At 44.7% G+C, this 14,554-nt stretch overlaps 1 protein-coding gene across 2 annotated transcripts in view; it reads right to left on the reverse strand.

The window, feature by feature from the left end:
• The window catches only part of Zir (dedicator of cytokinesis), a 74,886-nt gene that overhangs the window by 15,627 nt on the left and 44,705 nt on the right, over positions 1-14,554 (reverse strand). For both annotated transcript variants that reach the window (XM_050186339.2, XM_050186338.2), the window contains 9 exons: positions 13,446-13,765; positions 9,785-9,969; positions 9,023-9,156; positions 8,343-8,519; positions 7,363-7,516; positions 6,276-6,372; positions 6,029-6,125; positions 5,491-5,625; positions 4,608-4,760 (listed from right to left, as the gene is read on the reverse strand). In XM_050186339.2, coding sequence (XP_050042296.1) covers positions 4,608-4,760; positions 5,491-5,625; positions 6,029-6,125; positions 6,276-6,372; positions 7,363-7,516; positions 8,343-8,519; positions 9,023-9,156; positions 9,785-9,969; positions 13,446-13,765 — 1,452 coding nt within the window. The remainder of the gene's footprint in view (positions 1-4,607; positions 4,761-5,490; positions 5,626-6,028; positions 6,126-6,275; positions 6,373-7,362; positions 7,517-8,342; positions 8,520-9,022; positions 9,157-9,784; positions 9,970-13,445; positions 13,766-14,554) is intronic.

A 14,554-nucleotide genomic window follows, 5' to 3' on the forward strand; every position in this document is an offset into this window, starting at 1 on the left:
AGGATGCCTTTAGGAACTATTCAATGTGGTAAAATTAAAAGGCAGGAAAAATGTCAAGATAATGAAAATTGACTATACTAGCAATATAGACGATACACAGCACCTAGTTATGAATGGGAATTCAAGTGAAATGAAAGAAGGTGCAGTCTGATGGGCACTTCAAATGGGCCTTTTACCAGCCCTTGGGCAATTCAAAGAAATTCCGCATGTCCCACGGAGCTCAAGATTGGTCCATCATCAGCAACAGTGGAGGCCCTACAGTAGTCTTTACACGGCACCACCACCTTTGTGTAAATGTTTCATAATACAACTTGAGCAGCAGGCATCACATTTTCATGTTTCTAGCTGCATGAAAACAGAGTCGCTCATCCTTGTAGGGGGTGGAGCAGAGAGGTAGCCGCTGTAGCTACGGTTTATTTAGGCCGGCCAGCCATGATGCAGTGGGATCTTGGAGCAGTCGACACCGGGCCAATTGATGACACAGACTTATTCCCACTCCACCATGGCTGGCCGGCCTAAATAAATCGTGGCTACCGCGGCTACCTCCTCGCACCGCCTCCCATAAATTGGTGACCCGGACGACCAAGCCCAGCCATGCCAGCGTCAACCCACAAATTGGTGACCCGAACGACCGGAGCCCATCCATGCCAGCGTCAACTGACAAATTGGTGGCCTGGACGACCGAGCCCAGCCATGCCAGTGTCAATGCACAAATTGATGACCCAGATGACCAAGCCCAGCCATGCCAGCGTCAACGCACAAATTGGTGACCCGGACGACCGATCCCAGCCATGCTAGCGTCAACCCACCAATTGGTGACCCGGATGACCGAGCCCAGCCTTGCCAGCGTCAACCCACAAATTGGTGACCTGGACGACAGAGCCCAGTCATGCCAGCGTCAGTGCACCAACTCTACCAAAGCGAGTGACGTGGCCTCACGCAGTTCAGCAGACGTCCTGCGGTTGTAGGGTGTTCTGGAATTCTACACTAACATCCTAGACATCTGGTTCATCCAGCTGGACAGCCACTTCCTTCTCAACAAGGTTCCAGGTTCCGCTTGCATTCCAGACTCCAGTGGCAAACCCCAAGTCCTGACTTCTACAAGGACTTGTAGGCAGCCGTCCTTGCTCACTACATCACCTCCAGTGCTGTCTCCTCCAGCTGGTGCATCGTCACAACAGCTCTTGCCATCTGAACCATCGTGTCATTCCACGTCTTGCCGTCCCACATCGCCTGCGACCACCCGTGCCAATCGTCAACACGCGCCGGTCCAAGCATCCTTCCCTGCTCAAAGGCAGCTGTGCTTTTTATGGCCCGCCACTCTCCTTCCTTGGAAGTTCTCGCAAGCTGTCCACTTTCCATTCAGGGGCACCTCACTCATCATCAATTCAGAGGGTCTCCCGCTGGCTCCACTAGGCACAAATTTCGCATTCGCAGGCACTGCGACGCCACAAGCACAACCTTGACGATTCATTCAGCCACCACCGCAACCCTGATGCTATTGGCATTCGAGATTTCAGCGTAAGCAGCAGCAGGCGAGCCTTCCCACGTTCTGTGCTCACACCTTCTGCAGATACATGGCCAACTGAAGTTTTACAGAAGCAGTTCTGACATCTGTTTTTTTCAGCTCGAGCATCACTTGTACATCTACATCGTGAACGATTAACACTTGCGCTATCTCCACGCAAGTCCCGAACTGCCAGGCAGTTTACTTTTGGAGCTCCGACTTGCGCAGGCCTGGTCATCTACAAGAAGCTGCGGCAGGTCGCGATTTCGCACTGCGGCATCACTGTGGCTGCACCTCACTCACGACCTACGCTGCCGGTGCTGCCTAGTACATCTTTCTCGGATTACATGAACCTGGCACTACCAACGACACCATCTGCACACTCTACCTGGATTTTACCATTCAACTTTATTTCAATCGCGTTTCGCACTAGGAGGGGGACCCTGTAGCGGCGCAACTGTCGCCTTCAAAGCAGGCAACGAAGAAGATGGGTTCACATGCAGGTAGCATGAGAGCAGAATACGCTAGCACACTCAACCTCGGCTGCTCCTGAGATCCTGCTGCATCATGGCTGGCCAGCCTAAATAAACCATGGCTACACCAGCTACCCCTTCGCGCCACTCCCCATCCTGCAATGAATGGTGCCCTCATCAGACAGCACTGTTATATTCACTTACATTCAAAAAAACTAAGGAAAAAAACAAGCACTTTCAGAAGTTCTTCTGGCAGCTAGAATGAAGTACATTTAATTTTTGATGAGCATGACATGACACGACATGACGTGGTAACATGAACTTCATCCATGCTCATGTAGGTAAAGGCCTATCGCACTTAATGCAAATTATAAATGTGCAAGAGCTCCAAACACACCCTTTTTTTTTTCATGTTAGGAATGGACTTGCCTTTGAGGTGGTAGAGCTTTATTTCGAATAAGCTGTGCCCAGGAATGTACCAACAAAATGTATACCATGATGAAACTTGCACTGTGTGCTTTTACAGAGCCATGGACAGTAGCCAAGCAAACTGCTCTAGTGGGAGAATTTTCACTACAGCTGACTGCCGTTAATTCAGCCACGGTTAATTCGAACTCACTGGAAAGTACCAGCGAGAAATCATACATTAATATGGAAGGAAAACTCATTTAGTTTGAATGCAAAAGCATGCCGCCTTGGTTAATTCGACCCCCACTGAAGTCTCGTCACATGCACAGCAGTTACTAAAGTGTGAAAACACCAAGAAATTCAGGAGACAGCACTACTGTTTCACTAGGTGCGAAAGTGCTTTATTTTTATCGTTTAGTGGCCTATGCTACTTTCGTCCATTAAGTAATCTGTTGCCGCTTGTTTCGTGTCATGTCGCACTGAGGCAGAATTTCAACATACCGGTTCTATTTGCCATGTGCTGGTAGAGTCACACTTCAAGACAAAGAAGCGTAACGACATTACAGACTATCATAAGCAAAACAAAAAATTTAGATTTGTTAATTTTGACACCATTTGAGCACATGTCATTTATAAAATCACTTTATTAACGAAACTAGTTTAGTTTGGCATAAATTAGTCCTGCATTTTCGTCTGCTTGGGCAATTTCGCTGCCTGCGACGCACGCACTTCCCCACGTTGTACAGGAGTCTGAGCAGCTGAGGCCGCAACCTTCCGCATTCGCGCAGAAGCGCCGGACTAATGCGAGTGCACCAATCACTTCGGAGGATGTGGGCAAAGGATTGTAGTTGCTTTCCTCAATGTGCCTACTTTCATTTGTGCTCGGTACGATGTCGGCGATGTAGTCTTCGTTTCCGGGCTCTACCGTGGTCGCGACACCATCATCTGCACTCACAAACTCGTCCACTGTTGATTCGAATGTCCCGAAAATTTTGACAGCTCGCTCCAAACTTCGGCAACACCGGCAACGGCTTCGTCGCATTAATCAGAATTTACAGTCCTCACCGAGCACGCGGAAACCGGCACGTATGAAGAACCCCTCGTACACGGCCGTGCGTACGCGTCGGGCGCCATGGGAACCGGGTTGCGAGTCTGGCCACTTTAGCCCTAATCGTGCCGAGAGTGCTCCTCGGAATCTTGCACGCTGCGGGGACATCCAACTTCTCATCGCGTTCGACGCGATTTATGATTTCGAGCTTCACGACAAAAGGCGAATTCTGCCGCATCATCACGGCAACACTGCGGGAGAAGGCCCACAAGGCGCAAACACGATAAACCAGAGAAGCAGCCAGAGAACTCGCACTTTCGCCATCTTGCACGAAGAGAGCACAAGAGCCTCTGATTGGCTGTCTGAGCAAGCGCTGTAGGCGGGCCAGGATCATTTTTTGCTGGGGAGTGTCGCTAGATAGTGATCTAAAGAAAGGAAGGACGCTTGATTCTGCAACCCGTGAGGGAGCACGGCGAAGCGTCTTCAGGGGAGAGGGGGTGGCAGGTGAAAGATGATAGAGAAAGAGGGAGGATGTGGCCTAATAGACTCCACTATGCGCGACAGGGGGAGTGTCGACGGCTCGCCCGAACAGCCCGAGGCAGTGCGGTCACGGTAGGGAGAGCGGTTGGATGGAGCCGCGCCGCCGGGTTTCCCCGCTACCGCGAGGGAAAGCCAACTTCTGGGGGCACTTTTCCGCCGCTTGACGTTCGATATATCGGGAGTCACTGCAATATTTGTTCGATGTAAGCGTAATTTTTGCTATATATACTCGTTGTAACTATACCGTGACCAGAAATTGTTCGATATATAGAATAATTCGATGTAAACGGGTTCAATATAGTCGGGTTCGACTGTATATATATATATATATATATATATATATATATATATATATATATATATATATATATATATATATATATATATATATATATATATATATATATATATATATATATATATATGTATATATATATATATATATATATATATATATATATATATATATTTAGGGACGCTAGAAATAAAAGTATTCAAGACTTTTTTTTCCCAAAAGCCTTCTGGTCCTTTTTCTCAGCACTGAAAAGGTTAAATGCATTCACTTTCTGTCACAAAGAAACAAATCAAAAACCTGCAGAGGGAAGCAGAGATAAAAGACGGCGCTACTAACATTTCCAATCTCAAAGTTCTGGCGCATCAGGAGGTAGAGTGAGGCGGAGGCCTGGGATCGCACGCTGCTGATGCAGGAGCTGCAATGCCGCAGGAGAAGCAGGCATAGGTCGGCACACTGCTCCGTCTCTTCCTCAAACAGAAGCTCAGGAAACTGCAAAGAAATGGGGGCTCACTTGGTGCGCTGCTTCACCAAACCTGACACTATCACATTTCATGATGCCTGTCCTTTCAGTCTTTCCCCTAATGTTATTAGAATGTACAATGTGGTCCACTGTTAAAAGGAATGCATGAGTTTAGAGCACGTGTAAATTTTCCTCTCTGACAAATGTATACAGCTGCCGTATACAATTGCCCAGCTATGCAGGATGGTGACTAATGGTTCGTGGCGCTGGCACCTTTCTGCTCAACTGTGCAGTGCATGGACACAGCTTCATATGCCACTAGCCAGCTACAGTGACAGCAAAGTGAGAGCCACCAATTAAGAGTGTTTTCATTAACAGAGGACCGCACTGTACCTCCTTAAAGATACCAAATCCCACATAGCATGAGACATGACTGAAATGAGATGAAGGGGCGCAAGCTCCACACACAATTCTGCATGATTGTGCTTTAATAACAGGTTCTCTTTTCTTGCCTTTCCTATACAAAGGAAAACAGAAAAGAACAGCATGCAATACAGGGTCACCCTTTACTTGTGGAGCTTCGCTTTTTGAGACACGCCCATATCCAGTATTCCAAGCTGTAATTTTAATATGTGATAATCACAACTGCATAGCAGGGCCGAGCTTCCAAGCAGAGATATGCTCTTTTTTTTTTTTTATACTGGAGCACTGACATGTGCAAGAAAGGCAGCTAGCAACAATCAAAGAGGCCACACACACCTTGAAGACAAGTGATCGTTGTGTAGCAAACAGGTTCTGAAGCACCAGAGTGCTCTGGTTGCAGTCCAGGGCATGCAACAGGACACGCAGCACGGTGCCTAGCACACTTTGTTGTGCATCCGACTGAGATACCACCTGTGAAGCAGCAAGGTCATTCTTAGCTCAGAGTGCTTTTCTTCACACTCGAGCAATGTAAATAGTACTAATAAATAAAAGGAGCCAGCTTATGAACACTTGAATGTGGCCATGAATGCACAGGAAGTGTTGCAATCACGACAGAACTCAAGTAGGTCAATGAATAAAAGCCTTTAAAGCTTTGTGCTGGCATACAAGTGCACAGTGATATTGTACAGCCATTAGTTACAAGGCTTTTGCGTCACTTTTGAAATGTCAAATCATGTAGAAAGGTATCGGAGCTCCTGCTTATAACAAGTAGTTTCGAACTTCCGTAGGTAACAGGAGTACTATATGAAAAAGCCACCATAACATGCAAGAAGAAAGCAATGTCACTCGAGAGTGGTAATTAGTTTTACTGCACCTGTATGATCAGTTCAAGCACATCAAGGATTGTTGCTGTCGCTTCAGTGGACAGGTTCCCTTCAATGTGGGCCTCCATTTCAACTTCAACCTTCGGTCTAGAAGTAAAGGTTAGCATAGGGTTAGCAGAGCATAAGCATCATGCTAGAAACACCTTTAAAATGAAGCATGGATTTATAAATGCCATCATTAGCCCCAGTGTTACAGCATGAGCCTCAGTGACGCTGAGTATGCAAGATGCGCTGCACCTGTCGTAATTTTCTGAGCCGTGACGCCACTGTGTTAGGTCCTTGCGCCACCTCAGCCGGTCACCCTGTGCTGGTGTCTGTGGTGTGCCACTACGTTCTGAAGAGGCAACAAAAAGAAGCCAGTGAGTCCGTCAGTTGAAGGATAGGAGGTTAGGAGAAGAACAATTTTACTAAAGTCCAACTGCAACTAGGTCATGTAAAAAGCCTAGTTTACGATAGCATAGATATAGAGGAGCCTCCATGGAAAATTTGAAGTTTGAAATATGCGCGGGAGCATCATGGAAAGCTCGCAAAGATAGTTGCTTGGTGATACTAAAATTTTAAAAAATAATGCTGCCATTACCGCTTGCTGGAAGTGACACTTGACCTAGAGCACAAAGCTCTTCGGCATGACCTTGGAGATAAGGCAGTGCCTACAGCTGCCTGCGGCGTACTGAAAAATCTCGGAAGCGGTGTGTTGGGCTTACATGACAGCAAAAAACCACCAGGTATACACATAGCCTGCTTAGGCGCTGTTTAAAGGCTTCTAACAAGAAAACTATGCAGTTACCAGCCCTGTGATTGCCAAGATTGCGTTAGTGGTACATACCATACTCATTTATAACAACTTTAGCTAAAGCGAAATTTTGTTGCAGCTGGCCTTTAAGTGCAAGCCACTGTCTAACATCATTCCCTAGAATCATTAGAAAGCAGAAAACGCAGCTCCAATCACTTGATCAACAGTATGAAGAAAGAAGCAAAAGACAAAATAAAAACAGAACAGGCGGTCAACTGGTAAAGATGATACCACTCATCATTAATGTGAAAATTCTTGCTGAAGAACGGACACTCCATATTATGAGGAGCTGTTTTGTTAGCAAAAACGACTGAAGAAAAACTTCAAACAATTTTTCTTTTCACTCACTTTTTCATTTTGATACAGCATGACTATTTACTCTTCATGGAGTAATGAATCAATCTTGGTCCATAAAGTTGCCCCATAGGCTAGAATTTCCTTCTTTAAATTTCTCTCCACTAATAGCCTTGATCCGGCTGAGAGCGGCCTGCTAGACAATGCAAAATTCTGGTCGTGTCACTAGGGCATTACCTCCTCCAACCACACCAGCATTGTTTCCACGGCGTCGCATCATCATCTCACTGCGTGCACTAGAGTGGCCCAGGATGGCATCTTCTAGCTTGGATTTGATGTCCGATGTCTTCCTCAGTGTCTGCTGGGCAAACTTGCGCATTGTCTTCTTTCCCTGAGCACAAAAATGGAACAACATCAACAACCACACTGCGATACATGCTCAGTTTTCTTTTTACAGCATAGAAGTGCCTACCATATTCCAACATACTTGTTTTTTTTTTCTTTATAGGTGATTCTGAGCAGTAGTGACTCTCCCCAAGAATGTTTTAAAAAAGTGCAATAATAGCCAAGATGAATATGTTGCAAGCAATGAAAAGTTCCTCTATGGATTCTCTCCTGAAGGTTGTATACACTGTCAGTGTTTCGTCATTCTGCACATAAGGCAAGTCTTGGATTTTGGGCATCTTCGCACTTTTTCATGCCTGACGTTTCTCACTGTCATCACTATTGATCTAATAGTTTATCCTCTGGGCCAATGTAATATCCTTTTGTTTTGTGGCTACCTGTGACAAATTATTGCTCAATACATTAGAGTTACAGAATCTGTACTGATGTCTGCGTTCTGTCATTTTTAATCCTTGAAATCTGCATGTGTGACCTTGCTGGTAAATTTAATCTTACGAAACACATTACACTAAAGACAGAAAGTGGCACTCATAGAAAATGTTTTGCGTGTTTTTAAAGCAACCTCAGCATGATTACATTATGGTGTGTGGCACCCGTGCTAAACTCACGACCAAACGGGACTCCTTGGAATTGCTGCTTAAATTTGCAACCACAAGGAATGCTCTTTTGCATTGATTAGTGAGTGAGTGAACAGAGGGGTTGATGCTGTTCTGCAAGCACAGCCTGAACAAACTAAGCGTGGCTGCTGCTGCTTACTCCTGTTAATGGATGCAAACAATAACAGATGGGCAAGTAGCTACTCAGGGCCGCACCTTGTACTCAAAGCAGGAGACGCAGATGTAGAGGACGTCGAGCAGGCGCTGCAGGCGGTGAAGAGGCCAGTCGGCCCACCACTGGCGCAGCGTGCGCTGGTCGGCATTCTTGAGCACCCACAGGAAACAGACCAACAGGTGCCTGGTGGCCTCTTCCTTCAGCTGGCTCTGCTGGCCCTGACCACAACAAATGGCCACGCAACCTTTTCACCTTTCTCACCAAGATTTACACCAAAAGCACAACTCGTTCAAAGAAACTGTGAGAGAAGGTTGCGCACAGCATGAGGATACCACACCAGGATGCGTAATAAACTTCTGTCACAAGTGGCAGCAGCAAAGGACATGCAACTGAACACTACAGCAACCTGCACTGAACAAAGCTTGTTAGCTCCAAACCTGTAGCCTCCTTTGTTGATAGAAATGGAAAGAGGGGAACTGCTTGCACTGGCTGTTTAGAGGACTTCCAACTAGCCTTTGGTTACAGGTCCAACAAGTGTACGCTTACTTTTTTTTTTTTCAATATGGAAATAAATAAGTCCAATTAAAAAAAAAAGAAGACCCGAATGACATCATTAATTTAGCAATGTTTACAGTTGGAGCTGCAATTACATACACTTTGCAAGAATGGTCAAGTGCATAAAAAACAAAAAGACAAATACAAACTACAAAAAGAAAACTACCTGAGCATAGGCATTTCCATGTTCAGGGCTATCCCGCCAAGGCACAGATGAACCAGCAATTGCATTGGCAACTGCTTGATGAATGGACGGCGGACGACACTTGGAATTTGGTTCTGTACTTTCTGCAAAACGAACTAAGAAGAAAGGAAAGAGAAAATGTGTTCATTGCTCTATGAAGGAAGCTTAGTGATCATTTAGCACAAAGAGAACTAACTCTTTCAAGTGCTGGCAGAGTTCCCATTAATTTATGAATGGAGGAGCTTATAAATCAAGTAGTGCCTATATCATTCCTTTTGGTGTGCGAGTATATGATAGGCTGCCGTTACAATAAACATGAAGGGGCCCTGGAAAGCTGTTCACCTTAATGAGAAGTTCACTTAAAAGTAAATACATCTATCCACAAAAACCAGGTAACCGTCCTTGGACTGTCAAGGTTATCAGACAAATTAGCTTAATAATTTGCGTTGAAACTAAGCTCACTGCTGTCTACAGTACACAGCAAAATACTTTTCAACGTTCTTACAAGAATGCAGTGTTTAGAATAACACACTACAGTATAACTTTGCTATTCTAATGCCCACATACATGAGAGCTGTTGCGGCTGAGGTCCAGCTAATACAAGACGCTAATGTGATCGCTGCTAATAGCACAGCATGATACTTTCTTGTTTACACTTTAGTCTTGTTCTTGTTCCTTCCAGAGCAGATAGTACTAGCAAAGTTATATTAGTGCAATCTTCTTTACAAGCCTATCTGAGCTCACCTCTTGCTTCAGGTTGCCATTCAAACAGACATGGTAGAGCATCCACCACCACGGCAATTAGAGGCAAGTAAAGGGCAGCGACCCTTGGTCGGACAACGTCCAGGTCGGTAAAACGTGGGTCCCAATCATGCACTGTCAGCAGGTTTCTAGCCATGTTGACAGCCTTGGCCTGTAGGTGTGAGTTGCTGAGAGGACGAAAAAGGAAAAGAAAGGCACCCACTCTCGTAAACAGCTAGTGCTGAAATGTGGCCAACAGCATGCCAGCTAGTCAATACTGTTAAAAATCCCTGAACTGCAGTTGTTTTCACATTTGTTTTAAATTTATTTAACAACCCCACTCTCAACACATCAGCAAGGGCCACTACAGCCCTTCATCTGTACTGTGGCAGTAGTGCAATTGTGACATCGCTTTCAGTGATGATGTATTATATTCAGATAATATTTACCTCTTCTTTACCACTGATATGATAAGTGCAGCTTTCATCACTTGAACTATGCCACACAGTCAATTAATAACCTGATTATTTGTGCTTCACCTAACAGTAGCTGCAGTGCTGGTAAATGCATGAGAACACCAGAGTGTTCTACCATAGTGCAGCCTCACAGCTAAAAAATAGTGTGTAATCTTTACTCTGACACTTATTCATTAGTGAGGAACTACTAAAAAACACAGTGTCCATAAACCGGAATAACACAGGATTGGTTGCAAGAAAGAACAAATTCCGAAAGAAACAAGGGACAAATAACTTGGCTGCGTTGTTATGTTCCACTAGAAATGGAAATGGTTATATAGAACACACTATTTTTCTCTTTCGTTGTGCTGAGTCGCGCTTTTGTAGAAACACAGTCTCACACTTGCTCATGACACTTGCTCAGCTGCACTTACAACAGACTTTCGCTGATTCCACCCCAGTTAATTCAATCCCGACCGAAAGTCCCGGCCGGCACTCATACATTTCTATGGGACCAAACTTTTTCTATTTTGATCCTAAAATTAGCCTTCGCCAGATAATACGACCTAGGATGGTAATCACACAAACCATAATGGTGACCACAGTGGTGACTACAATAGTCGCACCATCTGTCTTGGCGCAATTTAGGGTACAGTGAATGCGTCAAACACACATTATCTTCTGTTGAAAACGTCTACGGCATTTTTGGCCTGCCCCAGGAAGATTTTAAAGCAAGAACGGTAGCTCACAATGAACTATTACAGTGTTTGCTCGATTATAACGCTTGCTTTTTTTCCCCCAGTAAATTTCATCTGAAAATTACTTGGGCGATGCAGACTGATACGAAACCAAAACCATCTTCGCGGCATTCGTGACAGCCTACCATCAGAGCCATCTAAGCCAGCATCATCACCATTACCATCACAAGATGGTGACCATGGACAGTGACAACATAAGTTCCCGCACAGCATAATGACGACGACACAACACTTTCAGTCTGATTAAGAAAGAACATTGAAATGATAAGTTATTTCATATGTTAGGCTAGCGACAACAAGTTGCATCGCATGTTCCTGGCGTTCTGGAGAATCACATGCATTGTAGGACGAAATAGTGAAGTGGTAGTCTAGGCGCAAGCAGCCATACCACATGTGCAATTATTTGCATGGTTGTTTGATAAATGCAGACTATCAAGCGCATTATGGAACGTACGGAGGAAGACCTGCCGTGGTTCTCCACACACAGCAATAAAGTGCTGCCTGAGAATGATGACAATGGTCATTAGGTAAATAAATTTCCATTCTGTAAAGGTAAGGTTACTTGCTTTTGTATTTGTTTTATTGTCAAAAATGGAGGCATGCTACACTTTTCTTGCTAAAATGACTGGTGTGTATTCGATATTTAGTTTGTTTCGGAAGAATGTCATAGACAGCTGCACAGACAGCTGAAGCTAAATCTTGTCGTCACAGTGCAGCAAAAACAGTCTGCCTGGAGGTGGAAGCGTACAAGGGTTATGAGGGTACTACCTATGCAGCAGCAGAATTCTTAAGTTCTACACTTCCGCAATGACTGGCCTGCATTCTCGCCAAATTCCATGCAAGTTGACCATTTTCAAAAGAAAAAAGCCCATTTAGAACTTTTCATCGTTTTTCTATTTTTTTTCTTCGGTGTTCCCTGCTTGTGCACCAAAATTCTTTTACTTAATGTGAAATCATCTGAGCCAAATTTTGCATTCACATGCACAAGGATATGTAGAATGGAAGTATTTATATCTTATTGTAATTTTCAACAATTTCGATCATGTGCTTCTTAAAAAACCATTTATAAATGTTCTCTATAACAACAGTTCATATTAAAATTATTTTCTTTAAATATTAAAGCAAGAAGAAAATTATTTTTGAGTTTATTTGGTATTAGTTGTCCATAAGAAACAATATATATTATTTTACAATGCCTGGTATGAGCCCGAAACTTTACAATAGAGACCGTACATTTCCTACTTTAGAGGGCCCCTCACCAGGTGTGGACATTTTGAGCTGACAAGTGCAGAGCATACAATGCACACTAACCATCGTGTTTTAAAGGGCCCCTCACCAGATGTGGACATCTTGAGCTGACAAGTGCAGAGCATACAATGCATACTAACCATCGTGTTTGCAAAGTCTTGCATTGCCACGCGCTGCGGAAAGGTCTGAAATTTCAATCCGAACGCCTTTTTCTCTTTCCCTCATGGCGATCGCACACCAAGCCGAACGGTGACGTAGACGTGTCCCTGCGCCTGCGTACTTGTGTTCGCAGTGTGACGTCAATAATTGAGACACATGACTTCGAGAATTATTCAAGGCAACATCTATTATTTGTTTATCTGTTGCTTGAATTGACAAATTGAACTTTAGAGAAATATTAAAACACCCGGCACAGAATGTCTGCGTGTTTTTTGTTTTACTTCGCAGTGAAGCAAGAGAGATGTACTTTTGCTTTGCCTGCTTGTTCCCATGGTTGTGCAGTCACGGGCGCAGGTACTGAAACTATGACATTTTCTACCGTGTTCTGGCACGTGATCAGACTCTGTGATCTGCTTGCATCTGCCACAGTATTCGTGTAGCATTGAATTATACTGCTAGTCAGGTATCCACTAGCGCGCAAAATCGTGCGCTGCACAAAGCGAGACAATCACAACAGCTTGCACGCGACGCTGTCAGTATAAATGCGCCGCACCGCAAAAAAGCGCGGAGGAAAAAAAAATGAAGGTGGGGCCCGTGACGTACGCATCCCGCGAACCTCGAGGTCCGGTATAGAATATTGCAGGGAAGGAATTTCGTTTAAAAAGGCTAGACGGGGCAAGTGGAGAGAGTGTATCTCATGGCAATGGAGCTCACTTCCTGAAATCATGGGTTTGCAGCAAAATATTTCTATCTTGGCTATTAATGAGCCGATTTGAAAAAATTTTTGCGGCAGAACACTTCCTAGAGGACACGCAACAACTTCCTGCGTATAACCAAAATTTGCTATGGGGCTTGGTGAGGGGTCCTTTAAGGGGTTACAGACACTTAACTAGATCAGATATTGAAAAACAAAACATATATTCGAAAATAGGAGCCTGTATTGTGTATAAACTTCATTCAGTGAGCTTTATTATTAACGAAAGTGGATCTGAATGGCACATCTCCTCTTAATAGGCTTAACATATAATGAATGGCAGTTCAAACCTGGTTTGCAAGGTAGTTGCAAGGTCAGCCAGAACCAGGCCCACAAGAAAATGCTGCTGCCGAAACTCGGGTGACAGCTCAGCGAAGGCGCTGCCTCGGTCTGTGAGAGTAGAGCTGGACACCACAGAGCCCTGGGATGATGCAATGCTTGGGCAAGGAGACGTCGCCGGTGAAGGGGTCAGCGGGGTTGCAAAGGGCAGGTTGAGGGTCACAAAGTGCTCGTGACTGCACAGCACACGCAAGAAGTCCAGCTTCAATGATGCCAGGCTGCTTGCATCAGGCAGAGACTGGATCTTGGCTGAGACTTGCTTGCAGAAGGCCTGTAAGCAAAGAAGCAACAGTCTGTGCTGTGAAGCAAGATGGCAAGGTGGGCGAGTTGGTTTGAATTCATCGTACTTTTGGTAAGAGCGCAAAAGCAACATAGACAAAAGGAAGAAAAACGCACCATGCTATTTATCGTGCTTTTCTTCGTTTTGCACTCTTACCAAAAGTATGGTGTGCTGTGAAAACTGCGACTACAAGGCATGGCTACTAGTCCAATTAGTTTCTGTAACTGGCAGTGCAATTGTGAAGGTACTGGGCTGTTGCTATGAACATTTGCTTGCTGTAGCACACAGTGGCACTTTTGAAATGTCAAATGGATTTGTGGAGGTGTTTTACTGTTGCATATGCACTGTAACACTGGTAAATCAGTTCTGTGGAGGCCTGCAAGGTAGAGGAAAGTACTGAAAGGGAAAAAATCCAGGACTAGGGCAATTTTTTTTTTTTTTTTCCAACTGTGAGGCTTTCTTTCCAAGAAGCCCACAAGGGACTCGTTTGTACTTAATGCTACAATTCAGGTGGATGACAATTTTCCCATTTCATCACTGTAGCCCTGCACCACACACATTACAATCAGAGATGCTCATTATTAATACAGCAATATAAAAGCACCAAACACGAAAGCAATCATCAACTGCCAGTTTTTACCACCACTCTGTTTGGGTCAGCAAAAGAATGACACAATGAGCCTAACTGAAAGGCAGTACTCATAGCCAATGCTTGAAACTAGCAGGCGAGAGCAAGTTATAGCTCAGGCCGACCTCTCCGCCTTTCTGTAAATAAATTTA

This window comes from Dermacentor andersoni, chromosome 11 (genome assembly GCF_023375885.2).
Source record: "Dermacentor andersoni chromosome 11, qqDerAnde1_hic_scaffold, whole genome shotgun sequence".
Lineage (NCBI taxonomy): Eukaryota > Metazoa > Arthropoda > Arachnida > Ixodida > Ixodidae > Dermacentor > Dermacentor andersoni.